The sequence below is a fragment of the Cebidichthys violaceus genome, unplaced genomic scaffold, assembly GCF_023349555.1.
Source record: "Cebidichthys violaceus isolate CVI_PGR_0920_01 unplaced genomic scaffold, fCebVio1.0.p SCAF_10, whole genome shotgun sequence".
Classification (NCBI taxonomy): Eukaryota; Metazoa; Chordata; class Actinopteri; order Perciformes; family Stichaeidae; genus Cebidichthys; species Cebidichthys violaceus.
Window position 1 is genome coordinate 14111072 of NW_027176263.1, and position 22071 is coordinate 14133142.

Consider the following 22071-nt stretch of genomic DNA (forward strand, 5'->3'; position numbering starts at 1 on the left):
TAAAGATGCATTTTCACTTTTTTTGCTGTTAAAACAAGTTTCAGGCTGGGAAAAGGCCAAAAGTGGATTTTGTGAAAGTAAACACAGTTTCAAAGGTTCTCTTCAAAAAAGTGCCTCATGGCTGTTGATTTAGAAGTTTCATGATGTTTTCATGAGAACTTGATACATACAGCACTTTGTGTTAAAGAAAATCTGTCCTCAAGATGCATTTTCACTTTTTTTGCTGTTAAAACAAGTTTCAGGCTGGAAGAGGCCAAAAGTGGATTTTGTGAAAGTAAACACAGTTTCAAAGGTTTTCTTCAAAAAAGTGCCTCATGACTGTTGATTTAGAAGTTTCATGATGTTTTCATGAGAACTTGATACTTACAGCACTTTGTTTTGTTGAAAATCTGTCCTCAAGATGCATTTTCACTTTTTTTGCTGTTAAAACAAGTTTCAGGCTGGGAAGAGGCCAAAAGTGGATTTTGTGAAAGTAAACACAGTTTCAAAGGTTTTCTTCAAAAAGGTCCCTCATGACAGTTTATTTAGAAGTTTCAGGCTGGGAAGAGGCCAAAAGTGGATTTTGTGAAAGTAAACATAGTTTCAAAGATTTCTTCAAAAAAGTGCCTCAGGAAGGCTGGTTCAACAGTTTCATGATGTTTTAATTAGAACTTGATGCTTACAGCACTTTGTTTTGAAGAAAATCTGTCCTAAAGATGCATTTTCACTTTGTTTGCTCTTAAAACAAGTTTCAGGCTTTGAAGAGGCCAAAAGTGGATTTTGTGAACGTAAACACAGTATCAAAGGTTTTCTTCAAAAAGTGACTCATGACTGTTGATTTAGAAGCTTCAGGCTGGGAAGAGGCCAAAAGTGGATTTTGTGAAAGTAAACACAGTTTCATAGGTTTTCTTCAAAAAGGTGTCTCATGACAGTTGATTTAGAAGTTTCAGGCTGGGAAGAGGCCAAAAGTGGATTTTGTGAAAGTAAACATACTTTCAAAGATTTCTTCAAAAAAGTGTCACAGGAAGGCTGTTTAACAGTTTCATGATGTTTTCATTACAACTTGATGCTTACAGCACTTTGTTTTGAAGAAAATCTGTCCTAAAGATGCATTTTCACTTTGTTTGCTCTTAAAACAAGTTTCAGGCTTTGAAGAGGCCAAAAGTGAATTTTGTGAACGTAAACACAGTATCAAAGTTTTTCTTCAAAAAGTGACTCATGACTGTTGATTTAGAAGTTTCAGGCTGGGAAGAGGCCAAAAGTGGATTTTGTGAAAGTAAACACAGTTTCAAAGGTTTTCTTCAAAAAGGTGCCTCATGACAGTTGATTTAGAAGTTTCAGGCTGGGAAGAGGCCAAAAGTGGATTTTGTGAAAGTAAACATAGTTTCAAAGATTTCTTCAAAAAAGTGCCTCATGACAGCTGCTTTAGAAGTTTCAGGCTGGGAAGAGGCCAAAAGTGGATTTTGTGAAAGTAAACATAGTTTCAAAGATTTTCTTCAAAAAGTGCCTCATAACTGTTGATTTAGAAGTTTCATGATGTTTTCATTAGAACTTGATACTCACAGCACTTTGTTTTGAAGAAAATCTGTCCTAAAGATGCATTTTCACTTTTTTTGCTCTTATAACAAGTTTCAGGCTGGCAAGAGGCCAAAAGTGGATTTTGTGAAAGTAAACATAGTTTCAAAGATTTCTTCAAAAAAGTGTCCCAGGAAGGCTGGTTTAACAGTTCCATGATGTTTTCATGAGAACGTGATGCTTACAGCACTTTGTTTTGATGAAGATTTGTCCTAAAGATGCATTTTCACTTTTTTAGCTCTTAAAATAATTTTCAGAATGGGAAGAGGCCAAAAGTGGATTTTGTGAAAGTAAACATAGTTTCAAAGATTTCTTCAAAAAAGTGTCACAGGAAGGCTGGTTTAACAGTTTCATGATGTTTTCATTAGAACTTGATGCTTACAGCACTTTGTTTTGAAGAAAATCTGTCCTAAAGATGCATTTTCACTTTGTTTGCTCTTAAAACAAGTTTCAGGCTTTGAAGAGGCCAAAAGTGGATTTTGTGAACGTAAACACAGTATCAAAGGTTTTCTTCAAAAAGTGACTCATGACTGTTGATTTAGAAGTTTCAGGCTGGGAAGAGGCCAAAAGTGGATTTTGTGAAAGTAAACACAGTTTCAAAGGTTTTCTTCAAAAAAGTGCCTCATGACTGTTGATTTAGAAGTTTCATGATGTTTTCATTAGAACTTGATACTCACAGCACTTTGTTTTGAAGAAAATCTGTCCTAAAGATGCATTTTCACTTTTTTTGCTCTTATAACAAGTTTCAGGCTGGCAAGAGGCCAAAAGTGGATTTTGTGAAAGTAAACATAGTTTCAAAGATTTCTTCAAAAAAGTGTCCCAGGAAGGCTGGTTTAACAGTTCCATGATGTTTTCATGAGAACGTGATGCTTACAGCACTTTGTTTTGATGAAGATTTGTCCTAAAGATGCATTTTCACTTTTTTAGCTCTTAAAATAATTTTCAGAATGGGAAGAGGCCAAAAGTGGATTTGTGAAAGTAAACACAGTTTCAAAGGTTTTCTTCAAAAAGGTGCCTCATGACAGTTGATTTAGAAGTTTCAGGCTGGGAAGAGGCCAAAAGTGGATTTTGTGAAAGTAAACATAGTTTCAAAGATTTCTTCAAAAAAGTGTCCCAGGAAGGCTGGTTTAACAGTTCCATGATGTTTTCATGAGAACGTGATGCTTACAGCACTTTGTTTTGATGAAGATTTGTCCTAAAGATGCATTTTCACTTTTTTAGCTCTTAAAATAATTTTCAGAATGGGAAGAGGCCAAAAGTGGATTTTGTGAAAGTAAACACAGTTTCAAAGGTTTTCTTCAAAAAGGTGCCTCATGACAGTTGATTTAGAAGTTTCAGGCTGGGAAGAGGCCAAAAGTGGATTTTGTGAAAGTAAACATAGTTTCAAAGATTTCTTCAAAAAAGTGTCACAGGAAGGCTGGTTTAACAGTTTCATGATGTTTTCATTAGAACTTGATGCTTACAGCACTTTGTTTTGAAGAAAATCTGTCCTAAAGATGCATTTTCACTTTGTTTGCTCTTAAAACAAGTTTCAGGCTTTGAAGAGGCCAAAAGTGAATTTTGTGAACGTAAACACAGTATCAAAGTTTTTCTTCAAAAAGTGACTCATGACTGTTGATTTAGAAGTTTCAGGCTGGGAAGAGGCCAAAAGTGGATTTTGTGAAAGTAAACACAGTTTCAAAGGTTTTCTTCAAAAGGTGCCTCATGACAGTTGATTTAGAAGTTTCAGGCTGGGAAGAGGCCAAAAGTGGATTTTGTGAAAGTAAACATAGTTTCAAAGATTTCTTCAAAAAAGTGCCTCATGACAGCTGCTTTAGAAGTTTCAGGCTGGGAAGAGGCCAAAAGTGAATTTTGTGAAAGTAAACACAGTTTCAAAGGTTTTCTTCAAAAAAGTGCCTCATGACAGTTGATTTAGAAGTTTCAGGCTGGGAAGAGGCCAAAAGTGGATTTTGTGAAAGTAAACATAGTTTCAAAGATTTTCTTCAAAAAGTGCCTCATAACTGTTGATTTAGAAGTTTCATGATGTTTTCATTAGAACTTGATACTCACAGCACTTTGTTTTGAAGAAAATCTGTCCTAAAGATGCATTTTCACTTTTTTTGCTCTTATAACAAGTTTCAGGCTGGCAAGAGGCCAAAAGTGGATTTTGTGAAAGTAAACATAGTTTCAAAGATTTCTTCAAAAAAGTGTCCCAGGAAGGCTGGTTTAACAGTTCCATGATGTTTTCATGAGAACGTGATGCTTACAGCACTTTGTTTTGATGAAGATTTGTCCTAAAGATGCATTTTCACTTTTTTAGCTCTTAAAATAATTTTCAGAATGGAAGAGGCCAAAAGTGGATTTTGTGAAAGTAAACATAGTTTCAAAGATTTCTTCAAAAAAGTGTCACAGGAAGGCTGGTTTAACAGTTTCATGATGTTTTCATTAGAACTTGATGCTTACAGCACTTTGTTTTGAAGAAAATCTGTCCTAAAGATGCATTTTCACTTTGTTTGCTCTTAAAACAAGTTTCAGGCTTTGAAGAGGCCAAAAGTGGATTTTGTGAACGTAAACACAGTATCAAAGGTTTTCTTCAAAAAGTGACTCATGACTGTTGATTTAGAAGTTTCAGGCTGGGAAGAGGCCAAAAGTGGATTTTGTGAAAGTAAACACAGTTTCAAAGGTTTTCTTCAAAAAGGTGTCTCATGACAGTTGATTTAGAAGTTTCAGGCTGGGAAGAGGCCAAAAGTGGATTTTGTGAAAGTAAACATAGTTTCAAAGATTTCTTCAAAAAAGTGTCACAGGAAGGCTGGTTTAACAGTTTCATGATGTTTTCATTAGAACTTGATGCTTACAGCACTTTGTTTTGAAGAAAATCTGTCCTAAAGATGCATTTTCACTTTGTTTGCTCTTAAAACAAGTTTCAGGCTTTGAAGAGGCCAAAAGTGAATTTTGTGAACGTAAACACAGTTTCAAAGGTTTTCTTCAAAAAGGTGCCTCATGACAGTTGATTTAGAAGTTTCAGGCTGGGAAGAGGCCAAAAGTGGATTTTGTGAAAGTAAACATAGTTTCAAAGATTTCTTCAAAAAAGTGCCTCATGACAGCTGCTTTAGAAGTTTCAGGCTGGGAAGAGGCCAAAAGTGAATTTTGTGAAAGTAAACACAGTTTCAAAGGTTTTCTTCAAAAAAGTGCCTCATGACAGTTGATTTAGAAGTTTCAGGCTGGGAAGAGGCCAAAAGTGGATTTTGTGAAAGTAAACATAGTTTCAAAGATTTTCTTCAAAAAGTGCCTCATAACTGTTGATTTACAAGTTTCATGATGTTTTCATTAGAACTTGATACTCACAGCACTTTGTTTTGAAGAAAATCTGTCCTAAAGATGCATTTTCACTTTTTTTGCTCTTATAACAAGTTTCAGGCTGGCAAGAGGCCAAAAGTGGATTTTGTGAAAGTAAACATAGTTTCAAAGATTTCTTCAAAAAAGTGTCCCAGGAAGGCTGGTTTAACAGTTCCATGATGTTTTCATGAGAACGTGATGCTTACAGCACTTTGTTTTGATGAAGATTTGTCCTAAAGATGCATTTTCACTTTTTTAGCTCTTAAAATAATTTTCAGAATGGGAAGAGGCCAAAAGTGGATTTTGTGAAAGTAAACATAGTTTCAAAGATTTCTTCAAAAAAGTGTCACAGGAAGGCTGGTTTAACAGTTTCATGATGTTTTCATTAGAACTTGATGCTTACAGCACTTTGTTTTGAAGAAAATCTGTCCTAAAGATGCATTTTCACTTTGTTTGCTCTTAAAACAAGTTTCAGGCTTTGAAGAGGCCAAAAGTGGATTTTGTGAACGTAAACACAGTATCAAAGGTTTTCTTCAAAAAGTGACTCATGACTGTTGATTTAGAAGTTTCAGGCTGGGAAGAGGCCAAAAGTGGATTTTGTGAAAGTAAACACAGTTTCAAAGGTTTTCTTCAAAAAGGTGTCTCATGACAGTTGATTTAGAAGTTTCAGGCTGGGAAGAGGCCAAAAGTGGATTTTGTGAAAGTAAACATAGTTTCAAAGATTTCTTCAAAAAAGTGTCACAGGAAGGCTGGTTTAACAGTTTCATGATGTTTTCATTAGAACTTGATGCTTACAGCACTTTGTTTTGAAGAAAATCTGTCCTAAAGATGCATTTTCACTTTGTTTGCTCTTAAAACAAGTTTCAGGCTTTGAAGAGGCCAAAAGTGAATTTTGTGAACGTAAACACAGTTTCAAAGGTTTTCTTCAAAAAGGTGCCTCATGACAGTTGATTTAGAAGTTTCAGGCTGGAAGAGGCCAAAAGTGGATTTTGTGAAAGTAAACATAGTTTCAAAGATTTCTTCAAAAAAGTGCCTCATGACAGCTGCTTTAGAAGTTTCAGGCTGGGAAGAGGCCAAAAGTGAATTTTGTGAAAGTAAACACAGTTTCAAAGGTTTTCTTCAAAAAGTGCCTCATGACAGTTGATTTAGAAGTTTCAGGCTGGGAAGAGGCCAAAAGTGGATTTTGTGAAAGTAAACATAGTTTCAAAGATTTTCTTCAAAAAGTGCCTCATAACTGTTGATTTACAAGTTTCATGATGTTTTCATTAGAACTTGATACTCACAGCACTTTGTTTTGAAGAAAATCTGTCCTAAAGATGCATTTTCACTTTTTTTGCTCTTATAACAAGTTTCAGGCTGGCAAGAGGCCAAAAGTGGATTTTGTGAAAGTAAACATAGTTTCAAAGATTTCTTCAAAAAAGTGTCCCAGGAAGGCTGGTTTAACAGTTCCATGATGTTTTCATGAGAACGTGATGCTTACAGCACTTTGTTTTGATGAAGATTTGTCCTAAAGATGCATTTTCACTTTTTTAGCTCTTAAAATAATTTTCAGAATGGGAAGAGGCCAAAAGTGGATTTTGTGAAAGTAAACATAGTTTCAAAGATTTCTTCAAAAAGTGTCACAGGAAGGCTGGTTTAACAGTTTCATGATGTTTTCATTAGAACTTGATGCTTACAGCACTTTGTTTTGAAGAAAATCTGTCCTAAAGATGCATTTTCACTTTGTTTGCTCTTAAAACAAGTTTCAGGCTTTGAAGAGGCCAAAAGTGGATTTTGTGAACGTAAACACAGTATCAAAGGTTTTCTTCAAAAAGTGACTCATGACTGTTGATTTAGAAGTTTCAGGCTGGGAAGAGGCCAAAAGTGGATTTTGTGAAAGTAAACACAGTTTCAAAATTTTTCTTCAAAAAGGTCCCTCATGACAGTTTATTTAGAAGTTTCAGGCTGGGAAGAGGCCAAAAGTGGATTTTGTGAAAGTAAACATAGTTTCAAAGATTTCTTCAAAAAAGTGCCTCAGGAAGGCTGGTTCAACAGTTTCATGATGTTTTAATTAGAACTTGATGCTTACAGCACTTTGTTTTGAAGAAAATCTGTCCTAAAGATGCATTTTCACTTGTTTTGCTCTTAAAACAAGTTTCAGGCTTTGAAGAGGCCAAAAGTGGATTTTGTGAAAGTAAACACAGTTTCAAAGGTTTTCTTCAAAAAAGTGCCTCATGACTGTTGATTTAGAAGTTTCAGGCTTGGAAGAGGCCAAAAGTGGATTTTGTGAAAGTAAACACAGTTTCAAAGGTTTTCTTCAAAAAGGTGCCTCATGACAGCTGATTTAGAAGTTTCAGGCTGGGAAGAGGCCAAAAGTGGATTTTGTGAAAGTAAACACAGTTTCAAAGGTTTTCTTCAAAAAAGTGCCTCATGACTGTTGATTTAGAAGTTTCAGGCTTGGAAGAGGCCAAAAGTGGATTTTGTGAAAGTAAACACAGTTTCAAAGGTTTTCTTCAAAAAGGTGCCTCATGACAGTTGATTTAGAAGTTTCAGGCTGGGAAGAGGCCAAAAGTGGATTTTGTGAAAGTAAACATAGTTTCAAAGATTTTCTTCAAAAAGTGCCTCATAACTGTTGATTTAGAAGTTTCATGATGTTTTCATTAGAACTTGATACTCACAGCACTTTGTTTTGAAGAAAATCTGTCCTAAAGATGCATTTTCACTTTTTTTGCTCTTATAACAAGTTTCAGGCTGGCAAGAGGCCAAAAGTGGATTTTGTGAAAGTAAACATAGTTTCAAAGATTTTTTTCAAAAAGTGCCTCATAACTGTTGATTTAGAAGTTTCATGATGTTTTCATTAGAACTTGATACTCACAGCACTTTGTTTTGATGAAGATTTGTCCTAAAGATGCATTTTCACTTTTTTAGCTCTTAAAATAATTTTCAGAATGGGAAGAGGCCAAAAGTGGATTTTGTGAAAGTAAACACAGTTTCAAAGGTTTTCTTCAAAAGGTGCCTCATGACAGTTGATTTAGAAGTTTCAGGCTGGGAAGAGGCCAAAAGTGGATTTTGTGAAAGTAAACATAGTTTCAAAGATTTCTTCAAAAAGTGTCACAGGAAGGCTGGTTTAACAGTTTCATGATGTTTTCATTAGAACTTGATGCTTACAGCACTTTGTTTTGAAGAAAATCTGTCCTAAAGATGCATTTTCACTTTGTTTGCTCTTAAAACAAGTTTCAGGCTTTGAAGAGGCCAAAAGTGGATTTTGTGAATGTAAACACAGTTTCAAAGGTTCTCTTCAAAAAAGTGCCTCATGGCTGTTGATTTAGAAGTTTCATGATGTTTTCATGAGAACTTGATACATACAGCACTTTGTGTTAAAGAAAATCTGTCCTCAAGATGCATTTTCACTTTTTTTGCTGTTAAAACAAGTTTCAGGCTGGGAAGAGGCCAAAAGTGGATTTTGTGAAAGTAAACACAGTTTCAAAGGTTTTCTTCAAAAAAGTGCCTCATGACTGTTGATTTAGAAGTTTCATGATGTTTTCATGAGAACTTGATACTTACAGCACTTTGTTTTGTTGAAAATCTGTCCTAAAGATGCATTTTCACTTTTTTTGCTGTTAAAACAAGTTTCAGGCTGGGAAGAGGCCAAAAGTGGATTTTGTGAAAGTAAACACAGTTTCAAAGGTTTTCTTCAAAAAGGTGCCTCATGACAGTTGATTTAGAAGTTTCAGGCTGGGAAGAGGCCAAAAGTGGATTTTGTGAAAGTAAACATAGTTTCAAAGATTTTCTTCAAAAAGTGCCTCATAACTGTTGATTTAGAAGTTTCATGATGTTTTCATTAGAACTTGATACTCACAGCACTTTGTTTTGAAGAAAATCTGTCCTAAAGATGCATTTTCACTTTTTTTGCTCTTATAACAAGTTTCAGGCTGGCAAGAGGCCAAAAGTGGATTTTGTGAAAGTAAACATAGTTTCAAAGATTTCTTCAAAAAAGTGTCCCAGGAAGGCTGGTTTAACAGTTCCATGATGTTTTCATGAGAACGTGATGCTTACAGCACTTTGTTTTGATGAAGATTTGTCCTAAAGATGCATTTTCACTTTTTTAGCTCTTAAAATAATTTTCAGAATGGGAAGAGGCCAAAAGTGGATTTTGTGAAAGTAAACACAGTTTCAAAGGTTTTCTTCAAAAAAGTGCCTCATGACTGTTGATTTAGAAGTTTCATGATGTTTTCATGAGAACTTGATACTTACAGCACTTTGTTTTGTTGAAAATCTGTCCTAAAGATGCATTTTCACTTTTTTTGCTCTTAAAACAAGTTTCAGGCTGGGAAGTGGCCAAAAGTGAATTTTGTGAAAGTACACACAGTTTGAAAGGTTTTCTTCAAAAAGGTGCATCATGACAGTTGATTTCGAATTTTCAGGCTGGGAAGAGGCCAAAAGTGGATTTTGTGAAAGTAAACACAGTTTCAAAGGTTTTCTTCAAAAAAGTTCCTCATGACTGTTGATTTAGAAGTTTCATGATATTTTCATGAGAACTTGATACTTACAGCACTTTGTGTTGAAGAAAATCTGTCCTAAAGATGCATTTTCACTTTTTTTGCTCTTAAAACAAGTTTCAGGGTGGGAAGTGGCCAAAAGTGAATTTTGTGAAAGTACACACAGTTTCAAAGGTTTTCTTCAAAAAGGTGCCTCATGACAGTTGATTTAGAAGTTTCAGGCTGGGAAGAGGCCAAAAGTGGATTTTGTGAAAGTAAACATAGTTTCAAAGATTTCTTCAAAAAAGTGTCACAGGAAGGCTTGTTTAACAGTTCCATGATGTTTTCATGAGAACGTGATGCTTACAGCACTTTGTTTTGTTGAAAATCTGTCCTAAAGATGCATTTTCACTTTTTTTGCTGTTAAAACAAGTTTCAGGCTGGGAAAAGGCCAAAAGTGGATTTTGTGAAAGTAAACACAGTTTCAAAGGTTCTCTTCAAAAAAGTGCCTCATGGCTGTTGATTTAGAAGTTTCATGATGTTTTCATGAGAACTTTATACATACAGCACTTTGTGTTAAAGAAAATCTGTCCTCAAGATGCATTTTCACTTTTTTTGCTGTTAAAACAAGTTTCAGGCTGGGAAGAGGCCAAAAGTGGATTTTGTGAAAGTAAACACAGTTTCAAAGGTTTTCTTCAAAAAGTGCCTCATGACTGTTGATTTAGAAGTTTCATGATGTTTTCATGAGAACTTGATACTTACAGCACTTTGTTTTGTTGAAAATCTGTCCTAGAGATGCATTTTCACTTTTTTTGCTCTTAAAACAAGTTTCAGGCTGGGAAGTGGCCAAAAGTGAATTTTGTGAAAGTACACACAGTTTCAAAGGTTTTCTTCAAAAAGGTGCATCATGACAGTTGATTTCGAATTTTCAGGCTGGGAAGAGGCCAAAAGTGGATTTTGTGAAAGTAAACATAGTTTCAAAGATTTCTTCAAAAAAGTGTCACAGGAAGGCTTGTTTAACAGTTCCATGATGTTTTCATGAGAACGTGATGCTTACAGCACTTTGTTTTGTTGAAAATCTGTCCTAAAGATGCATTTTCACTTTTTTTGCTGTTAAAACAAGTTTCAGGCTGGGAAAAGGCCAAAAGTGGATTTTGTGAAAGTAAACACAGTTTCAAAGGTTCTCTTCAAAAAAGTGCCTCATGGCTGTTGATTTAGAAGTTTCATGATGTTTTCATGACAACTTGATACATACAGCACTTTGTGTTAAAGAAAATCTGTCCTCAAGATGCATTTTCACTTTTTTTGCTGTTAAAACAAGTTTCAGGCTGGGAAGAGGCCAAAAGTGGATTTTGTGAAAGTAAACACAGTTTCAAAGGTTTTCTTCAAAAAAGTGCCTCATGACTGTTGATTTAGAAGTTTCATGATGTTTTCATGAGAACTTGATACTTACAGCACTTTGTTTTGTTGAAAATCTGTCCTCAAGATGCATTTTCACTTTTTTTGCTGTTAAAACAAGTTTCAGGCTGGGAAGAGGCCAAAAGTGGATTTTGTGAAAGTAAACACAGTTTCAAAGGTTTTCTTCAAAAAGGTCCCTCATGACAGTTTATTTAGAAGTTTCAGGCTGGGAAGAGGCCAAAAGTGGATTTTGTGAAAGTAAACATAGTTTCAAAGATTTCTTCAAAAAAGTGCCTCAGGAAGGCTGGTTCAACAGTTTCATGATGTTTTAATTAGAACTTGATGCTTACAGCACTTTGTTTTGAAGAAAATCTGTCCTAAAGTTGCATTTTCACTTTTTTTGCTCTTAAAACAAGTTTCAGGCTTTGAAGAGGCCAAAAGTGGATTTTGTGAACGTAAACACAGTATCAAAGGTTTTCTTCAAAAAGTGACTCATGACTGTTGATTTAGAAGTTTCAGGCTGGGAAGAGGCCAAAAGTGAATTTTGTGAAAGTACACACTGTTTCAAAGGTTTTCTTCAAAAAGGTGCCTCATGACAGCTGATTTAGAAGTTTCAGGCTGGGAAGAGGCCAAAAGTGGATTTTGTGAAAGTAAACACAGTTTCAAAGGTTTTCTTCAAAAAAGTGCCTCATGACAGTTGATTTAGAAGTTTCAGGCTGGGAAGAGGCCAAACGTGGATTTTGTGAAAGTAAACATAGTTTCAAAGATTTTCTTCAAAAAGTGCCTCATAACTGTTGATTTAGAAGTTTCATGATGTTTTCATTAGAACTTGATACTCACAGCACTTTGTTTTGAAGAAAATCTGTCCTAAAGATGCATTTTCACTTTGTTTGCTCTTAAAACAAGTTTCAGGCTTTGAAGAGGCCAAAAGTGGATTTTGTGAATGTAAACACAGTTTCAAAGGTTCTCTTCAAAAAAGTGCCTCATGGCTGTTGATTTAGAAGTTTCATGATGTTTTCATGAGAACTTGATACATACAGCACTTTGTGTTAAAGAAAATCTGTCCTCAAGATGCATTTTCACTTTTTTTGCTGTTAAAACAAGTTTCAGGCTGGGAAGAGGCCAAAAGTGGATTTTGTGAAAGTAAACACAGTTTCAAAGGTTTTCTTCAAAAAAGTGCCTCATGACTGTTGATTTAGAAGTTTCATGATGTTTTCATGAGAACTTGATACTTACAGCACTTTGTTTTGTTGAAAATCTGTCCTAAAGATGCATTTTCACTTTTTTTGCTGTTAAAACAAGTTTCAGGCTGGGAAGAGGCCAAAAGTGGATTTTGTGAAAGTAAACACAGTTTCAAAGGTTTTCTTCAAAAAGGTGCCTCATGACAGTTGATTTAGAAGTTTCAGGCTGGGAAGAGGCCAAAAGTGGATTTTGTGAAAGTAAACATAGTTTCAAAGATTTTCTTCAAAAAGTGCCTCATAACTGTTGATTTAGAAGTTTCATGATGTTTTCATTAGAACTTGATACTCACAGCACTTTGTTTTGAAGAAAATCTGTCCTAAAGATGCATTTTCACTTTTTTTGCTCTGATAACAAGTTTCAGGCTGGCAAGAGGCCAAAAGTGGATTTTGTGAAAGTAAACATAGTTTCAAAGATTTCTTCAAAAAAGTGTCCCAGGAAGGCTGGTTTAACAGTTCCATGATGTTTTCATGAGAACGTGATGCTTACAGCACTTTGTTTTGATGAAGATTTGTCCTAAAGATGCATTTTCACTTTTTTAGCTCTTAAAATAATTTTCAGAATGGGAAGAGGCCAAAAGTGGATTTTGTGAAAGTAAACACAGTTTCAAAGGTTTTCTTCAAAAAAGTGCCTCATGACTGTTGATTTAGAAGTTTCATGATGTTTACATTAGAACTTGATGCTTCCAGCACTTTGTTCTGAAGAAAATCTGTCCTAAAGATGCATTTTCACTTTTTTTGCTCTTAAAACAAGTTTCAGGCTGGGAAGTGGCCAAAAGTGAATTTTGTGAAAGTACACACAGATTCAAAGGTTTTCTTCAAAAAGGTGCATCATGACAGTTGATTTCGAATTTTCAGGCTGGGAAGAGGCCAAAAGTGGATTTTGTAAAAGTAAACACAGTTTCAAAGGTTTTCTTCAAAAAAGTTCCTCATGACTGTTGATTTAGAAGTTTCATGATATTTTCATGAGAACTTGATACTTACAGCACTTTGTGTTGAAGAAAATCTGTCCTAAAGATGCATTTTCACTTTTTTTGCTCTTAAAACAAGTTTCAGGCTGGGAAGTGGCCAAAAGTGAATTTTGTGAAAGTACACACAGTTTCAAAGGTTTTCTTCAAAAAGGTGCCTCATGACAGTTGATTTAGAAGTTTCAGGCTGGGAAGAGGCCAAAAGTGGATTTTGTGAAAGTAAACATAGTTTCAAAGATTTCTTCAAAAAAGTGTCACAGGAAGGCTTGTTTAACAGTTCCATGATGTTTTCATGAGAACGTGATGCTTACAGCACTTTGTTTTGTTGAAAATCTGTCCTAAAGATGCATTTTCACTTTTTTTGCTGTTAAAACAAGTTTCAGGCTGGGAAGAGGCCAAAAGTGGATTTTGTGAAAGTAAACACAGTTTCAAAGGTTTTCTTCAAAAAAGTGCCTCATGACTGTTGATTTAGAAGTTTCATGATGTTTTCATGAGAACTTGATACTTACAGCACTTTGTTTTGTTGAAAATCTGTCCTAAAGATGCATTTTCACTTTTTTTGCTGTTAAAACAAGTTTCAGGCTGGGAAGAGGCCAAAAGTGGATTTTGTGAAAGTAAACACAGTTTCAAAGGTTTTCTTCAAAAAAGTGCCTCATGACTGTTGATTTAGAAGTTTCATGATGTTTTCATTAGAACTTGATACTCACAGCACTTTGTTTTGAAGAAAATCTGTCCTAAAGATGCATTTTCACTTTTTTTGCTCTTATAACAAGTTTCAGGCTGGCAAGAGGCCAAAAGTGGATTTTGTGAAAGTAAACATAGTTTCAAAGATTTCTTCAAAAAAGTGTCCCAGGAAGGCTGGTTTAACAGTTCCATGATGTTTTCATGAGAACGTGATGCTTACAGCACTTTGTTTTGATGAAGATTTGTCCTAAAGATGCATTTTCACTTTTTTAGCTCTTAAAATAATTTTCAGAATGGGAAGAGGCCAAAAGTGGATTTTGTGAAAGTAAACACAGTTTCAAAGATTTTCTTCAAAAAAGTGCCTCATGACTGTTGATTTAGAAGTTTCATGATGTTTTCATTAGAACTTGATGCTTCCAGCACTTTGTTCTGAAGAAAATCTGTCCTAAAGATGCATTTTCACTTTTTTTGCTCTTAAAACAAGTTTCAGGCTGGGAAGTGGCCAAAAGTGAATTTTGTGAAAGTACACACAGTTTCAAAGGTTTTCTTCAAAAAGGTGCCTCATGACAGTTGATTTAGAAGTTTCAGGCTGGGAAGAGGCCAAAAGTGGATTTTGTGAAAGTAAACACAGTTTCAAAGATTTCTTCAAAAAAGTGTCACAGGAAGGCTTGTTTAACAGTTCCATGATGTTTTCATGAGAACGTGATGCTTACAGCACTTTGTTTTGTTGAAAATCTGTCCTAAAGATGCATTTTCACTTTTTTTGCTGTTAAAACAAGTTTCAGGCTGGGAAAAGGCCAAAAGTGGATTTTGTGAAAGTAAACACAGTTTCAAAGGTTCTCTTCAAAAAAGTGCCTCATGGCTGTTGATTTAGAAGTTTCATGATGTTTTCATGAGAACTTGATACTTACAGCACTTTGTGTTAAAGAAAATCTGTCCTCAAGATGCATTTTCACTTTTTTTGCTCTTAAAACAAGTTTCAGGCTGGGAAGAGGCCAAAAGTGGATTTTGTGAAAGTAAACACAGTTTCAAAGGTTTTCTTCAAAAAAGTGCCTCATGAGTGTTGATTTAGAAGTTTCAGGCTGGGATGAGGCCAAAAGTGGATTTTGTGAAAGTAAACACAGTTTCAAAGGTTTTCTTCAAAAAGGTCCCTCATGACAGTTGATTTAGAAGTTTCAGGCTGGGAAGAGGCCAAAAGTGGATTTTGTGAAAGTAAACATAGTTTCAAAGATTTCTTCAAAAAAGTGCCTCAGGAAGGCTGGTTCAACAGTTTCATGATGTTTTAATTAGAACTTGATGCTTACAGCACTTTGTTTTGAAGAAAATCTGTCCTAAAGATGCATTTTCATTTTTTTTGCTCTTAAAACAAGTTTCAGGTTGGGAAGAGGCCAAAAGTGGATTTTGTGAAAGTAAACACAGTTTTAAAGGTTTTCTTCAAAAAAGTGCCTCATGACTGTTGATTTAGAAGTTTCATGATGTTTTCATGAGAACTTGATGCTTACAGCACTTTGTTTTGAAGAAAATCTGTCCTAAAGATGCAATTTCACTTTTTTTGCTCTTAAAACAAGTTTCAGGCTTGGAAGAGGCCAAAAGTGGATTTTGTGAAAGTAAACATAGTTTCAAAGATTCCCTTCAAAAAAGTGGCTCAAGACAGCCGATCGAACATTTTCATGATGTTTTCATTAGAACTTGATGCTACAGCACTTTGTTTTGAAGAAAATCTGTCCTAAAGATGCATTTTCTCTTCTTATGTTCTTAAAGAAGTTTCAGGCTGGGAAGAGGCCAAAAGTGGATTTTGTGAAAGTAAACATAGTTTCAAAGATTTCTTCAAAAATGTAGCTCAGGACAGCCCATTGAACATTTTCATGTCATTTTCATGAATATCTGCTGTTTTCAGCACTGTATTGCCTAAAGATGCATTTTCTCTTCTTATGTTCTTAAAGACTTTTCAGGCTGGGAAGAGGCCAAAAGTGGATTTTGTGAAAGTAAACATAGTTTCAAAGATTTCTTCAAACAACTGTTTCAGGACAGCTGATTTAAAAGTTTCATGATGTTTTCATTAGAATCTGCTATTTTCAGCACCTATACTGCTTTAAGGTACATTCTCAGTCTATTATGCTCTTAAAAGAAGTTTCAGGCTGGGAAGAGGCCAAAAGTAAAATAGCCAAACATCCTAACATTTCTATTGGAAGAAATATCTTTGAAAAGTACTCTACTATTTTCTTTTTACCTTTGTTTATTTGTTTTTATTTCACACATCAGGACAAGATAATTTGTCATTTACATTCTCTGCACTCACACACATTATTTACCTGGGAAGATAATTATTAATCTACAAACTGATATGAGGATTTATTGTAAATGTCTCCCTTCCAAAGTTGTGGGGCTGAAAAACTAAACAAACAGCAGGAATTAAAATAAATATTTTGACAACATAGTGTACACATGCAAGAATTTGGCAACAAAAAATATATTCTAGACCTTTATTATCAAAAAGATAGGACAAACAGTGAATCAACGAAAAAGATGAGTCTATAAATCACGTAGATGGAACAATGTAACGAGTAGTAAGAGTAGTTGTAGAAAAGACAACAAAAAAAAAAAAAAAGAATCTTCAGATTACTTTTTCCTCTGGCGGAGAGGAGACTGCACGTTCCACTGCCTCAGTCCAGGAGCTCTGAGAAAAACAGACAGACAGACACGAGAGCAGAGTTTTAAAAATGACTTCTCTCCAGAAACGTCTCCTAAACACATGAAACATAAGACAGCAAAATATTAATGCAATGTACAAGCGTCACCATTTAAATGTAAATACAAATGTTTAAGACTAGTAACAGAGGCAGTTCTCCATGAAAGGGATATATGCTTTTGCAAAAAAACATTTGCAAAAAACTAAATTGTCATAATTTCCAAAATTCCTGAGCTTAACTTCCCATGGAAAGTTTCCGGAAATTTACCAGAAATGTTCCGCCCTTTTGCAACCCTATTGTGGAGGCAGTAATCTCAACTAGAAAATGCATTTCCTGCTGAAAATGCGTTGGAATGCTGAAAGCTGAAATGAATTGCAAAAACATTGCTGAAAATACAGAAATGGGAGACAACCTGTCTGAAAAATGTTGAAGTCCGAAAGCATTTAAACTGCACTGCTGAAAACCCTTCTAGTTGAAACGTCTAACTATGGTGTCTGTAGCTGAAAGTATGAGAAAGAAGAAGGCTTTGAAAGTTGAAGAAGTTTAACAGGATTTGAAGATTTTCTCCATAGATATCCCATTCAAAACAAATTGCAGAAAGCTTAATAATTCAAAAAGTTTAAAGATTACAAATATTAAAAGTCACACCACCTCTCTCCTGAAAGAGCTGAACATTTTGCTATTCGAACAGTTTCTGTGGCTTAAAAAATGTCAGCAGTAGTGATATTTGTAGTAGTAGAAGTTGTAGATCTAGTAGAAGTATTGTTAGTAGTAAAAGTATTAGTAGCATTCGAATAAGAAGTAGTAAAAGTAGTAATATCAGTAGTCGTAGCTGTAGTAGTGGTCGTAGTATTTAACAGTAGTAGTAGTAGTAATGGCAGTATTTGAAGTAGCAGTAATAGCAGTAGTAGTGGTACTAGTAGCAATCGTACTAATAGCTGTAGTAGTATTAGTACTGGTAGTAGCATGAATAGCAGTAGTAGTAGCAGCAGAGAGGGAGAGACAGAAATAAAGACAGAGGGAGAGACACAGATAGACAGAAAAAAGAGAGAGAGACAGAATGACAGGAAGACAGAGATCGAGAGACTGAGTGAATGAGTGTGAGAAAGGCAGACAGACAGTCTGACTAAGTGAGTGAGACAGGTAGACAGTTATATGTACTGAGTGAGTGAGTGAGACGGGCAGACAGACAGTTATCTGGATTGAGTGAGTGAGAAGAGCAGACAAAGGCAGACAGACCGTTCTATGTACTGAGTGAGTGAGTGAGACAGGCAGACAGACAGTTATATGGGTGAGTGAGTGAGAAGAGCAGACAGACAACTGTCTGAGTGAGTGACTGGGAGAGAGAGAGAGACAGGCAGACAGATAGTTAGATGGACTGAGTGTGTGGGAGAGACAGACAGTTAGATGGACTGAGTGATTGGGAGAGAGACAGACAGGCAGACAGATAGTTAGATGGACTGAGTGTGTGGGAGACAGACAGATGGACTGAGTGATTGGGAGAGAGAGACAGACAGGCAGACAGACAGATGGACTGAGTGATTGAGAGAGAGACAGACAGGCAGACAGACAGTTAGATGGACTGAGTCTGTGGGAGAGACAGACAGTTAGATAGACTGAGTGATTGGGAGAGAGAGAGACAGGCAGACAGACAGTTAGATGGACTGAGTGATTGGGAGAGAGAGACAGACAGGCAGACAGTTAGATGGACTGAGTGATTGGGAGAGAGAGACAGACAGGCAGACAGTTAGATGGACTGAGTGTGTGGGAGAGAGACAGGCAGACAGACAGTTAGATGGACTGAGTGTGTGGGAGAGAGAGAGACAGGCAGACAGACAGTTAGATGGACTGAGTGATTGGGAGAGAGAGACAGACAGGCAGACAGTTAGATGGACTGAGTGTGTGGGAGAGAGAGACAGGCAGGCAGACAGTTAGATGGACTGCGTGATTGGGAGAGAGAGACAGTCAGACAGACAGTTAGATGGACTGAGTGACTGGGAGAGAGAGACAGACAGTCAGACAGACAGTTAGATGGAGTGAGTGATTGGGAGAGAGAGACAGACAGTTAGATGGACAGTGATTGGGAGAGAGAGACAGACAGAGAGAGAGAGAGAGAGAGAGAGAGAGAGAGAGAGAGAGAGAGAGAGAGAGAGAGAGAGAGAGAGAGAGAGAGAGTGCGTGGTGTGTCACTGGCTGCCATAGTGAGGACTCACTGGTTGGAGAGTCTGTGAGTTTATAAACATCAGCAATCAGGAACACCTGATGCGTGCCTGCAGCCATTTCAAGGAGAAAAAACTGGGAAACACCTGTCAAACAAAACCTAAAACCCCCCATTACCGTATGTCTTTAGTCTTGCAAACTATACCACCCCTGCTTTACTACTGTTATTAACGAGCTAACGCTAACTTGTCATGCTTGTCAAGCTGGATAACGAGTAAACACCAGCACCAGAAGAGCTACTGGAGGGACGTTAACTTCAAAACGGAACAAAAGTAGGATTCTGTAGTGACTTATCCTGCTGTTGAATTCCCTTCCTCCTCATCAAGGACTCCAATATGTTTATGTTTTAGGTGCTGAATCATCACAGTGGTGCTCCCGTGCCATGTCGCTTTTGCATATCTTGCAATTAACACACTTTTTTAATTTATTTAGTGTGAAATGCTCCCACACCTTGGATGACTTAAGTCATACTGATTTCTCTGCCTCCGCCGTGTGTTTCAGAACAACTTTACAGGTCTCTCCGATGGTCTTTCCTCTACCTCCGCTCTGCTTTTTTTTTTTTTTTTTTGCTCTGCGCTCAACTCAACTTTTTTTGTTATACTCAAACATCTCTGCGACTTATTGAGTGCCATAATAATCGCGCGACACAATGAATTGATAATGAAATTCATTGCCAACGCTTTTAATAATCGATTTTATCGATTCGTTGTTGCAGCCCTAATCTGTAGTATAAAAAAAAAGTGGCTTCAATGGCAATTTAGAAATGGGGTACGGTTGTCTGTGCAAGACTTTTTTGAAGTACGATTTAACATTGCACTCTATGGAGCAGAAAGTTGGTTTTCCTCTCAATTAAAGGCTTTTGTGCCAAATGTGTAAATCTGTGGGATTCCACAGTCATTTGTCTACGACAAGGACAAGATTAGCTACGTTTCCATCCAAAAATTATGCATGAAGAGTGAAAATTGTGTAATCAGTGACAAAAGACAAATATTTTTTTCACAAGAATCTCAAGCTCCTCTTCACTCTAGGTGACATCACGCACTCTAAGCTGCGCAATACACACCCATTATAAAAGCAGAAAAGGACTGAAAAAAACATAAAAGCAAAATTGCTAGTTCAAAAAGTTTAAAAGATATCAAAATGATTATAACATACAATCAGGGTTTTCTCAACATTTGAAAGTTTAAATGAAGCTTAAGCCCAAGTTCAGTCAGGAAGACAAACATTCATAATCTCTGTCTCTCCTCTCCTTGTAATTACTCTATCAGCTGATTGGGGGCGTGCACTGTTAAGTAACCAACCAGATTCTGTTCACGGTTTCTTTAAGCCAATCACATCGTTGCTGTCAAACTTTAAAAAGTCTTCTCCTCTCTGCTGCTGTCAGTTGTGATTTCAGCGTTAAGCAGATGCAAGGAGCACGCACCCAGCACGGCGTAGCGGCTCCCCTCAGACGAGCAAGAAGCCCTTTTGGCTCAGCTAGAAGCTCACGGTGGTATCCTAGTAAGTCTAGCAGTTACTCGCGATCAGTCGATCCATCGCCAGTGGTCGCGCCGGAAGAATCAGAGTTCCACAGGCGGAGTCGCATCCCGTACTCTTTCTCCACCAACAACTCCTGGCCTCCAATGCAGACAATGACGTCATCTCCATCCATTCCATCACTCCACATGACAGTTCAGGTTCCTCGTCATTCCCCGACATATGAGGAAATCATGGGTCTGACACACGTCTGGAGTTCCGGAGCATCACTCTCATTCTATAGTATAAAAGCATTCTTTCCAGTACTGGAATTGGAGCGCATTCACAAGACTACAAATCATTATGAGCGGAGATAAACATAACTAGGCAGCAGTTAAACTTAGTTTATCCTCTCCGTAGTGATGGGCGCGATGTGTGCACATGTAATCACGGCAGGCGAGTGATGCGGTATAGGCCCGCAAGTGGTCACGGTTTGGTCATGCACCTCCGAAATCAATCTGGCACGGGCGGTGCTCGTGATCAAATGAATACCACGAATAGTTCACTGATAAAACACTAACATATTTGGGCTTTATAGGAAATGGGCCAATTCGTATGAGATGCTTCAGAATAGGGTTTTAATTTTGAGTAAAATGTTTGTCAGCCAAACCCAATAGTTTACAGATATTTAACCTTTGTTTCTTTATCATACATTTAATACCTGACTTCTTTCCAAACAGGTCTTGGCTGAGGTGATAAAGTAGTTTATGAATATGAGGGTACAGATGACTACAATCCCTACTCGGCATTGTGGAGGTTGGTTTATGGCTTTTGTCAGCTATACCAACATGCTATGGTTATATCTACGAGTAACACTCGTCTTTTATTCTTCACAGCTCATGTTGTTGGTACGCCTCGAGTTGAAGACATGCCACATAGCTTTATGCAAATGATTCTGTGCAAATGCACTTGTGTGTTATCCGAAGAATAAATATCAGAGACTCAGAGACAGACCTCTGAGCAGCCTTGATTCTTGATTCACACTTGTATGCGTTTCAACTCTGTCTCCTTCTTGCAAGACTAAATGTCCTGTGATAATTACTTTTACATCGGCTTCGAGTGAATTTCTCTAACACTGGTCTAACAGATCGTTTCTCATTCTCCTGGTCTGACATGACCGGTTGCTCAATTCCCAGGTGAATGTGACCTGGCTTAACGTGAAGTTTTCTCAATTCCTAGGTGAACAGGTCCTGGCTGGTAACTTATGGTTTAAACACTCCAAATGCGGAGGTGCTTGCGCAGTAATTGTGGCTCGTAGAGACTCTGGGTTTTGCCCGTTCAAATCCATGCGTAAAGTCCTCCGGTTAAGACCTATTACTTGCCCAGGTAACGTTCCTTTATCTAAAACATGGTTTAACTATCATTTCGAGGTTATCCTCAGAAATCTAATTATCACCTCAGCTATACCCGGGGCACTCTTTTGGAATAAGGGCTGCTACTTCTGCTGCTAACCAAGGCATCGCTGCTACAACCATATATAATGGAACGTTGGTCATCCTCGGCCTTCACGTCCTACATCCGCCCCGACCTCAACACCATACTCGAAAATCAAAGATCATTGAAACCTTAAAATCCGGTAAGGAATGCATATAACTGGTGGTGGTGGCATGTTCACATCTGTTCTTGTATTATTGGTAGGTCACATTATTTTCATCTCATAGCAGGGGATAGCATTATATCATTCTTGAAATGTTCCTTCTGAAGATATTTATCACATTTCTAGTGTGTAGAATGTATATTCTCTCATCACTGTATAATACCGTGCCCTCCCGGCTCTGCGTTTACCTTACTCTATTTCTCTGGTGTAACCTGACCATGTTCTCCACCTTACTGGTCCAACACCGTTTCTCCATCTCCTGGTCTCACGTGACCTGGCTTAACGAGACTGTTTTTCCTAGGTGAACCTGACCTGATTTACAACCTCCTGAGACCCAGCCTATTCATTTGTGTCCTCTGTAGTAGACAGTTTGGTTTTGCAGCTCTCCTTTTACTCATTTGAGTTACCCTATCAATTCCTGCTGCACTCTAAAAA

At 36.9% G+C, this 22071-nt stretch overlaps 1 protein-coding gene across 1 annotated transcript in view; it reads right to left on the minus strand.

Annotated features, from left to right (window-relative positions):
* Positions 1-15856: 15856 nt before the first annotated feature.
* The window catches only part of ncapd3 (non-SMC condensin II complex, subunit D3), a 52681-nt gene continuing 46466 nt past the window's right edge, over positions 15857-22071 (minus strand). Inside the window, exon 35 of the mRNA XM_068718177.1 lies at positions 15857-16291. Coding sequence (XP_068574278.1) covers positions 16234-16291 — 58 coding nt within the window. The 3' untranslated portion in view covers positions 15857-16233. The remainder of the gene's footprint in view (positions 16292-22071) is intronic.